This window comes from Podarcis pityusensis (genome assembly GCF_964106645.2).
Source record: "Podarcis pityusensis genome assembly, chromosome: 2".
In the NCBI taxonomy this organism is placed as follows: domain Eukaryota; kingdom Metazoa; phylum Chordata; class Lepidosauria; order Squamata; family Lacertidae; genus Podarcis; species Podarcis pityusensis.
Genome location: NC_138029.1, coordinates 31,824,713 through 31,834,835, shown reverse-complemented (window position 1 = coordinate 31,834,835; position 10,123 = coordinate 31,824,713). Strand labels below are relative to the sequence as shown.

At 46.2% G+C, this 10,123-nt stretch overlaps 1 protein-coding gene across 1 annotated transcript; it reads right to left on the bottom strand.

Moving 5' to 3' along the window:
* Positions 1–4,145: 4,145 nt before the first annotated feature.
* On the bottom strand, positions 4,146–10,025 carry MRPL12 (mitochondrial ribosomal protein L12). Its single transcript, XM_080994108.1, has 5 exons — positions 9,869–10,025; positions 8,211–8,397; positions 7,942–8,016; positions 5,514–5,651; positions 4,146–4,545 (listed from the first exon to the last, which is right to left on the bottom strand). The coding sequence occupies exons 1-5, from the start codon at positions 9,919–9,921 to the stop codon at positions 4,429–4,431; spliced, it is 570 nt and encodes a 189-aa protein (XP_080850234.1). The 5' UTR covers positions 9,922–10,025; the 3' UTR covers positions 4,146–4,428.
* Between the last annotated feature and the right edge of the window lie 98 nt (positions 10,026–10,123).

Here is a 10,123-nt window from a genome sequence, read left to right as displayed (position 1 = left end):
AGGAGGTTAAGGGGTGATATGATAGCCATGTTCAAATATATAAAAGGATGTCATATAGAGGAGGGAGAAAGGTTTTTTTCTGCTGCTCCAGAGAAGCGGACACGGAGCAATGGACCCAAACTACAAGAAAGAAGATTCCACCTAAACATTAGGAAGAACTTCCTGACAGTAAGAGCTGTTCGACAGTGGAATTTGCTGCCAAGGAGTGTGGTGGAGTCTCCTTCTTTGGAGGTCTTTAAGCAGAGGTTTGACAACCATATGTCAGGAGTGCTCTGATGGTGTTTCCTGCTTGGCAGGGGGTTGGACTCAATGGCCCTTGTGGTCTCTTCCAACTCTATGATTCTATGACCTTATAATTTGGACCTTAGGGTGAAGGGTGGGAGTTGATTGATTAATAATTTATATAACATATAATTCTTAACTAGCACCAAAGTTTGCTCTGACAAAATATTACTTACCTTGAGCCAACACCTGAATTATCAAAGCATTGTTGTACCAGCGCCAGCTCTAGCTCGAAGTCTGCTCTCTATCAGTGTTCACTTTCTTAACACATCAAAGCGCAAACAGTATGATCCTCCTATCCCTGAGCTACGTGCTTTCTGGCCAGCGATAAGATGGTTCCTAATTTCCCTTGCACTGACAGAGACTGAAGATACAACAGTCTAGCGAAACCAAGCAGACTTGTGGGCTTTGTGGGGGCCCAGAGTTGTCAGAGTGAGACCATTAGCCCTTGTATTACGTGTGATCTGATAGGGCACCACACTGTATTGTCCTAAGAGTCTGCTGGTTTCTCATCTTCTCAGCTAGGAGTGTGATAGCTGGGATCCAGGCCCGTTCATGTGCTAATCCTGTGCTGGCACAGTGAGCAATGGCTTTACCTAGAACAGGAGTGGCTAATGTAGTGCTCTCATGGCCAAGGATGATGGTTGTTGTGGTCCAACTTTGAGCACCCCTGTCCTAGATTTCTGGGTTCATGTTGAGATGAGTAGGAAAAAGGCATGCAGTGGGCCAGGCCTCTGGGAGACAAGGGTCCAGTTATAGAGCTCTTTGGATCAGATCCTGCCACTTTTCTTCCAGCCCTGTGGTCACTGGCTTTGCCTGAGATGAGGATCAAATTTACTGGCTTTGCCTGAGATGAGGGTCAACATTTTTCTCATTGCTTTACACTTTCCCTGAGCTACTAGTTTGTTGACCTGCCTCTTGAAAGCTTCCTGGCAGTGTTTATTTGCCCACACTCTCTGTCCCCATCCACTTACCCTCACCTCTCGCAATAAACTTCTCTTCTCCCACTGCACCTTGAAACCAACACAAACATATTCTGTATTGTGATCTGAATGTTATCAGCTGCTCTACCCTAGCCAAACTCTTCTCTTAGGGAGCCTGTGGCTTAACATTCCATATATGGACCTTTTGCTATGTACTGGGCCATAGATCCAGATGGCTCTGGCAACCAGAATGGCACTCCCACTTTCCTTGTCTAAATGGTAGCCTGAATGCTGCTATGTTCCTTCATGCTGTTAATACTGGCTGTTTGGGCTGGCAGGGGATTTGAGTTCCTTTGGAGGAAAAACCTTGGGAGCGCTTGTACGTTGGAGTACTTGTTGTTGATGGGCCTTGACCTCTTCCAGTGGAAGTGCTGGCTACCTCATAGTTTTGTCTGTTGCATGTAGAGAGAACATATGAAACCCCCTTACATGAAGTCAGAACATTAGTCCATCCAGTTCAGTACGGTCTTGTTTGGACTGGCCGTGGCTCTCCAGTATTTCTGATATCCCAGAGATTGAAGCTAGGACCTGTATGTGGGAGGGGCAGGAGTGGGGTGTTCTGTGACATTTGTACCATTGCTGCAGGTTGATGTGCCCACCATGCACGGCTAGTGTCAGTTGGCAGAGATGCAAGTGAAACACCCACAGGCTACTGGATCTTGTTTCTGTAACTCTTCTTGTATTTAGGATTGTAAACAGTAGTCTTGCCATAGCAGCCACTGCCACAGTGGCACTACAGCACCTTTAGTAGAAAGGAGAGCCTAAATATGTGCCTCACTACAATTGCACCATGCAGCATCTCAGAGATGTCTGAAGCTGAAGGCGATGTAGAAAACTGTGGAAATTTAATTTTGTGTGTTTCTAGCCCCCAGTGTGCAAAAGCATGGAAATACATGGGCAGGGTCAAATAAATGTTTCTAAACATTTCCTTCATTTTGTATTATTTGTTGCATTTAAAAAACAAAAAACAAAAAACCCAGAAATCAAAGCTGATTGAAAGTCGAATGTTAGCATCATGCTCTTCTCTGAGCTGGCCAGGGACACTGTTTATTGTTCAACCTTCTCTTCAAAAGCATCCCTTCCCACTCCACTCCCCGCAAACTGCTTTAAGAGCACACACCTTGATGGATGTACTAACAAGGGCGATGAAATAGAGTTCTTTACTGCACTGGACACAGGAAGCAGGAAACCACATATTTATGTTTAAAACAAAATGGCATTTAGACACACAGTATGGTTACGAGAGAGGAATTTGGAGTGCTTTAGCCATTTTAATATTTTCTCCCCACTATTAATACACCTGCCATCTTTGGAGGATGCAGCTGCCTCCCTCCACACTCACGGCCTCCTATAAGTGATGTATGTGACCGCAGAAAGTAATCAGGGCTTCCTAGTATGTGGAATTTCTTGCAAGAGGGCATGGCTGTATCCACAGAGGACTACATCATAGCATAGGTTCTGTGCACAACCGCTGGGATGCATCGGACAAAAATATCCTAAACTAGTTCCTTCACTGGGAATATTTGGCATTTTGTAGTGAACTGATTTAATGGAAAATGCCTAATAAGAGACATTCAAGAAAGAAAGAGAAACCAAACTCCATGCTTCTTAGCAAAAAGCCTATGCAATTGGCCACTTCCAGGATAGACTGCTTGGAACTAACTAGCTTTTATGAGGCTGAGGAAGGCAAGAAAGCAAAAGTGGTCAAATACGGCATTACTTTCCATACCCCCCCACCTGCCAAATAGAACTCAGGAACAAGTCAAGGTGAAAGGTGTGACAATATGGCCTTTGGACTAATAACCCAGCTTGTTTCACTGGGTGTCTTATTTAAAACCAACTGAGAAGATCAATTCTGGCCACTTCAAAACGGTGTAGCGAAAAGGAACACACTGTCATTTATGAAGAGAACATGGAACAGGCTGAAAGAGGTTCACTGTGTCCCAGAGGCCCTTCCCTTTGTGCTCCACTCCTTCCAAGAACGGTCTCTTCCAAGCACTGACTCCCCTCATCCCTTGAAACAGGAGCTCCTGTTTGGATAGATTTAGCTGCCCAATTTTCATTTGGTGAAGCTACAAGCCAGCGAGGGCCCGGCAGTAAGAAAAGCCGAGTTGCCTATAAATCACATCCGATGGGGTTGAGGGAAGGAGTGTAAAACTGACCCACTTGTAACAGAGAACAGCCAGGAGTTCTGGAAGATGGCCAGAGAGATTTTCCCACGAGCTCAGGTTCTTGGTGCAGAAAACAGGTGGAAAGAAACAGGGCAACTAGTATTACTCAGGGTATCTATGCATGGTGTGGACCTACACAACACATCGTCCCTGCCCAGGATTACCTGGTGCAGAAAAACCTGTCATTTAAGTTAATATCCTGAGGAGAAAAGAGATCAGGCTTTTTCACATTCAATCTATTTCATGGGGAGGAACAGCTCATGATGGGGAAAGCTGCCTGCAATGCAAGGCAGGTCCCTGGACCACTACACTTCTATGTTGAGTGGCTAGTCATCACCATGCTTCTCCCCAACCCGGGCTACAATTCCCATCACAGTATCAAAGAACTGAAGAGTCTGAAGGGACTCAGAGGGACATCTAGCCTAACCCCCTGCAATGCAGGAATCTCAACTAAAGCATCCGTGACAGATGGCCATCCAACCTCTGCTTAAAAACCTCCAAGGAAGGAGAGTCCACAGCCTCCCAGTCAACTGGGAAGGCTGTCCTTGTGGGTCATGGTAGAAACTGCAGCTAAGAGAGTGGCCCTGAATACCACCAAGAGAGCCTAAGATGAGCTGCTAGCAGGATCTGGTGCAAAAACGCACAAACCAGGGAGCCCTTCCAGGTGAGGAGGGACACTGGTATGCAAGAAAGTCTGCTCACACAACACTTGTTCTAAAGGCATTTGCCCCCGTGTATACTCTTTATAGATTCAGTTCCTTGCAGTGTTGGTACAAACAACAGACCCCCATTGTGCCGAAGACATTCATCCCACACTGGGCCATCTCAGTGGACAACCACATTGCAGAGAAAACAAGGCGGGGCACAGCTTCATGGAACTGCACAGCATCCCACCACCACCAGTCAGCAGGCAAATAAAAGCTTCAGGTGGGTGACAGAGCGCAGGACTTTCCCCTGCTCTGCTTTAGTCCTTTGGCTGCCGATGCCAACCGTTACTCCAGAACGACAGTCCCTCCTGCTGCCTCCAGAGCAGCTTTGATTTTCTCCGCTTCCTCTTTAGAGACGTGTGCCTTGATCTCTTGAGGAAGAGACTCTACCAACTTTTTCGCCTGCAAGAGATAAGAGAGCCAGTTAGCCACGGAAAGGGATAACGCTGAACCCAAGAAGCTGCTGCTGCCTGCTCCCACTAGTATGGGACCCTCTGTGACTTCGCCCCTATCTCCCCACTTGGCAGATTACACAGCCTAGAAGATGAGCCAAGCAGAAGCATTTCCTAGGCTGAAGCGGCAGTATTACTTTTCAGCTGGCCAAGTTCCTGGCAAGAAACAGTAAGCCATTTCTGACCAGAGTCCAAATGCTTAGAAGAATCCTCTTTGGAGCATCATGATTTGTAAGGGACTTGCCACACTAGCTGGTACTATCTCAAAGGATGCAAATTCGCTTCCACTAACTCCGCATTACCTCCTCACTTTCCTCATGTGAACGTTCCTTTGGCAGCTCATCTCTTTGTAATTTGCTGCCCCCAGGTGGTATGACCAAGGGCTCATCCACTCTTCACCTGACCTGTATTGTGTACTGATTCATTTCCCCTGATTACCGTGTACTGATTAAAGGTCCCAGGGCTTTCCTCATTGTTCTGCAACTGTGCCTTGTGAAAATTTGATCTTTCCCACTGAATCAGATCTTTTTTGATGGATGTGCAGAAAATCCAAAGAGAGATTTTGCTTAATGGAGCTTTAATTCAGCAGGTAGGATCAGATTTTCGGAAGGCACAGCCACAGAAAAAGAAAAGCTCCCGGACCCAGGGGAATAAATTGGTACACAATACAATCAAAGTACAGGTCAAGCAAAATGTGCATTTGCCCTAAGTACTGACTGCAGACCTCTTGTGGATATATCAGACAAGAGGCAGAGAGCAAGGAGGTACTTACACCACCATTAAATGCACAACAGTAGCCCAAGTAGATGGGGCTACTTGATAATTAAGTTCTGTATGGCACAAGTAAAAGGAAACTTGCCTCCCTCAAGCCTTTAGCACATTCACCTGTTAAGTCAGCCTTGAGCACCATCTGCTTACCTGGACAAGGTTTAAGCCTTGCATACAATTCTTCACCTCCTTGATAAGTTTCACCTTATCTGCAGCATTCAATTCAGTCAACTTGACTGTAAAATTTATCTTCTCCGGCTTCTTGGGGACAAAATCCTCTTCAGCTTCCTAGCAAAAAAGATAAAAACCCACTCACAATTGGCAACAGGAGCCTGACCCTCACATCCCTGAAGTTTCATTAGCCAATGGTAGTACCAAAGTACCAAATACAGAGGGAAGATCTAACAAAACTTGCACCAGCTACTCCTTCATTATTTCCCCTAAATTCTTGTGTTGGGCTGCAAGACCATTGCTGAATCTTTATTTTTATTTAACCATAATGTATATAGCACTTGACTGCAACAAAACCGTTATGCGGTTTACAAGAAATGAAAACCATCAATGAAAAGTTAGAAGCAAGTAGTTAAAACATTTAAGAGTTGATCAAAATCAACAGTAAACTAGAAAGAAGATTAAAACACCTCACCATCTATGCTAGTTCTCCTTTAATGATGAAGGAATAGAGACAGTAGGTCAGCCCAAAAGCCTTGCCTTAACTGAACACCAGCTTTTTATTACTGGAAGTGGCCCAATGAGCATATCTAATCAGTTACTGGAAGTAATAGCAGGCGAATTGTTATTGACTTGAAAGGCCCAGCATATGGAGCAGAAACTTCTGATTGTCCACAATGGGAAATAGGTGGCGGGCCAAATGGACATTTCATCTGCTCCACAAATGCTCAAGATCTTAACCAGTGTAATACAAGCAGGCAATTTTCACTAACCTGCTGCTGTCCAGATGTTTTGGACTACAGCTCCAGATGGCAGTTGTAGTCGAAGACATCTGGAGGGCACCAGGTTGGCAAACGCTGATCTAAGGCTACAAGGGAGAAGTATCATAATGTTGTATAAGTAACCTCCTTTGAGAAAGGAGACTTTGATGTGGAAATCTTCACATTTAAGGAGCACTTGCCTGCATCTTTGGAAGTGTTTGCATGCAGTTTACGTAAATCCCTGCATTTTTTGGGATGGGAAGATGATCTCAAAACAGAGCTACTATAAAGACTGTCTTGACATGGTACTTAGAAAATCTTAATAAGGGGAATGGGTCACAGAAAGGTGTGGCCCCAAGGGGCAACTTATATTGGGAAGAAAAGAGGGAGGGGATGGGAGAGGGGGGGGTGGGATGGTAAAGTGCATGTTCTTTGAGATAGCGTGTGCGCGGGGGAGGGGGGTTGTTTCAGCGTCACTTGGACAGGATCTCTTTCTATTCGCTTGTTATGTTTCCTTGGTGGTGTGAGAGGCTGGGGTGGCCTAGGATGTGGTTGACTGTCTTTGGTTGGCTGCAGCGGGATTTGTTTGTGCGTGTGTGAGGGGCCAAGGGGCAACGCATTAATGCCAAATCAACTGTCAACAAAACATCTACCACTGAGTATTTAATTCTAGTGAACGCTACTGACCAGGAATATAGAACTAAGAACTCAGTGCATAATTCGAGCCGACCTGTTTTGATCCAACAGCTCCCAACTTGATTCTTGATGCAGTATCAGCCCTGAGATGTCAACTGCAGTGAGAGTTATTACAACTATCTGCCCAATCTTAGGTAAAGGGTTTAACATCCATGTCCAGGCTTCCCTATCACCTGCAGCTCAGGTCTTTGTGATGTCCACAATAATGACAGGGTTATCCTTGGTTATTGCAGGCCCAACACATCATGTGCTAGATTTAAATTGTTGCAGTGGCCTGAAAATATGTGATGCAATGGCACCCTCTTTTTCAGGGACAGACTACTCATGATTTTGCCTTTACACATGGACCCCTGGAACTAAACCTCACATAAGTGGCAGGACCACTGCACTGGTGTTAGTGCTATTTACTCTTTAGATAGCTTAACGGCTTTGTGTGGCTTTTATATACAGTAAATGGTATTTTGGTTCTGAACATCTTATTTCTTAAGAGTTCATAAGACAGGGTATGTAAATAAATAAATGTGGCAAGACGACTGCGATACCAAGCACAACCACAAAGTAAGCCCCTATTAGCAGAGAACTTTTCTCACCCCTGCATTCCCATCTCCAGTTGCTGAGTTTGTTATACACCAGTAATATCCAGGAAAATGTCATCTGACGAGTTAGCAACACTGAAACAACCTTTTCCATGACAGTGCAGCAGAACTGCTTCTCTTTCTGCTTCAAAAGCCACTGTTAAATGCAGGGCAACAACAGGCTGGCTGCATGCTTAGTCCAGCAGCCTCAAGCAATCAACATGCCTGTTATGTAATATTTTGGTGCCTTCACACACAATGCTCTCAACAGAATGCTCATTTGTAGGGCTGCTGAAGTTTTCCATTCAGACATTTGCCCAGCTACAGCTGCTACTCAGCCCAAATAAACAACAAGTTAAACAATCGATCCCTTACTGGAGCTGCTGCTTGTGCTGGTGGCATCATCCCAGCCATTGGCATGAGTCCCATATCTTGGATCTTGAGGGTTTTCTGAAGAAAAAGACAGAGTAAGCAGTGTTAAGAGAAATATTAATCCTCCTTCTATATTGTATGCATCACAAAAACTGGGGAAGGAATTCCAAAGCACCCCATCCCAGAGAAATACATGACCAACAATGAGCTGTCTGCTGCTCCATCTTTCCCTAGTACAGCAATCACCCTGCTTCCCATGCAAACACTGGCACCTTCAGTAGTTCATTGAGGTCAGAAATCTCCAGTAGGGTGAGGCTGGCAATGTCTTGAACTAGCTGCTGAATCTTGGGTGAGTACTCCTTGGGAACATTATCAAGAGGCGGAGTTGCCAAGACTTCACTTCGCTGTGAGCTGGTAGTCTTCAGCATCCTAATAGCACATGCTCGTGGCTGATGCTGCCTGTAGAAAAATCAACAAAGAGTTTGTCAGCACATCATGGTTCACAACATAAAGACCTGTGCAAGCAGCAAATGAATGAAAGAATGAGAACAGATGTGCTTCAGGAGAAACAGCAAGGCCACCCAAGTGAGAAGAAAGGGTGATATAAACATGGATTGGTGTAGGTGCTGTGGAAAAGGGGGAGAAGCAACACCTCTCAGCACCAACAAAACTGTAATTTAAAAAAATAATAATTAAGGAGATGTCCATATTGTTGTTGTTTAGTCGTGTCCGACTCTTCGTGACCCCATGGACCAAAGCACGCCAGGCACTCCTGTCTTCCACTGCCTCCCGCAGTTTGGTCAAACTCATGTTCGTAGTTTTGAGAACACTATCCAACCATCTCGTCCTCTGTCGTCCCCTTCTCCTTGTGCCCTCAATCTTTCCCAACATCAGGGTCTTTTCCAGGGAGTCCTCTCTTCTCATAAGGTGGCCAAAGTATTGGAGCCTCAGCTTCATGATCTGTCCTTCCAGTGAGCACTCAGGGCTGATTTCCTTCAGAATGTCCATATTACTAAAAGGCATTTTTAAAAGCTTGAAGTGTTTTCCAATGTGAGGTGTAGATAAATTTGTTTTTGCACTGTGAGCTCCACAGTGGGATAACTCAGAGCAGATAGTTGTCACCAGAGCAGGTGATGAGCAGGGTGGACTGACTTCAATCTTGCACGGTCTACTCTAATTTTCAAAAAGGAAGTCCTCTGCTCCACAAAGCAAGAATGTATATTCATATCCTAGTAGGGCTTAAGTAACTTCAAATGTGCCTTCTTACTTATAAACATAAAAATTACCTTGGAACAAATCAAGAGCCAACTAATCTACCATTTTTTGTCAAAAACAGTCCAGACAGTTCACAGCTTCTATCTTCCGTTTCTACCCGGACTATTTCTCAAACTTGCTGTTTGTGACTAGAAACTGGATATTGAGAACAAAGGGGAGGGGGACATCTGCAGAGATAGCCCTAGGCTGTCCAGCAGAAACTGGCCAGTGGCTGACCTTCTCTTGGTGTTGCAGGGAGTTGGACTAGATGACCATTGGGAACCCCTTCCATCAGTTTTAAGCTCCTACCCACTCCTTGCCTATTGACTAAAAGCAGGAGCCAGGAAGCAGGAAGTTTTGGTTTTAAGTCTCGCCTCAGCCATAAAAACCAGCAGGTCGGCCTTTGGCAAACTTGCCACCACCAGCTTCGCGCCCTCGATGGTGATTTGGGGTTAGCGAGGGCGGCCCACCTTTCAGAGCTGTTGCGGGCACCACCAAACGGGAAGCACCCGAAACAGCTTTGAACATTTCACGGCGGAAAAAGCGCGCGTGGGCGCCTCATCCCTCACGCGGGAAAGGCGGGATTCCGATGGGATTCTGGCACGTGAACTCGCCTAACCTCGACCTCTTTCGGGCCCCTCGGAACCGCCCAGCCCACCTCCCGCCTCTTGCATACCGCAGCAGCAGGCGGATAGCGGTCCCGAGCCGGCCCGCGGGCAACATGGCCATGGCGGCAGCTCCAGGAGGCGGGCAGGACGGAGACACACCGGCGCTCTCCTCTGTCTCCGGCGTGCGAGCGGCAGAGGACGCCGAGGGAACGCTCTGCCCGCTCCTTCTCTCTGATCCAGCGGGGTGCACCTATCGCGGCCGAGTTTGATCGATGGCGCTCTAGGCGGCCCGCTGTGCATCTCCGTGGTTGACGGAGGTGACG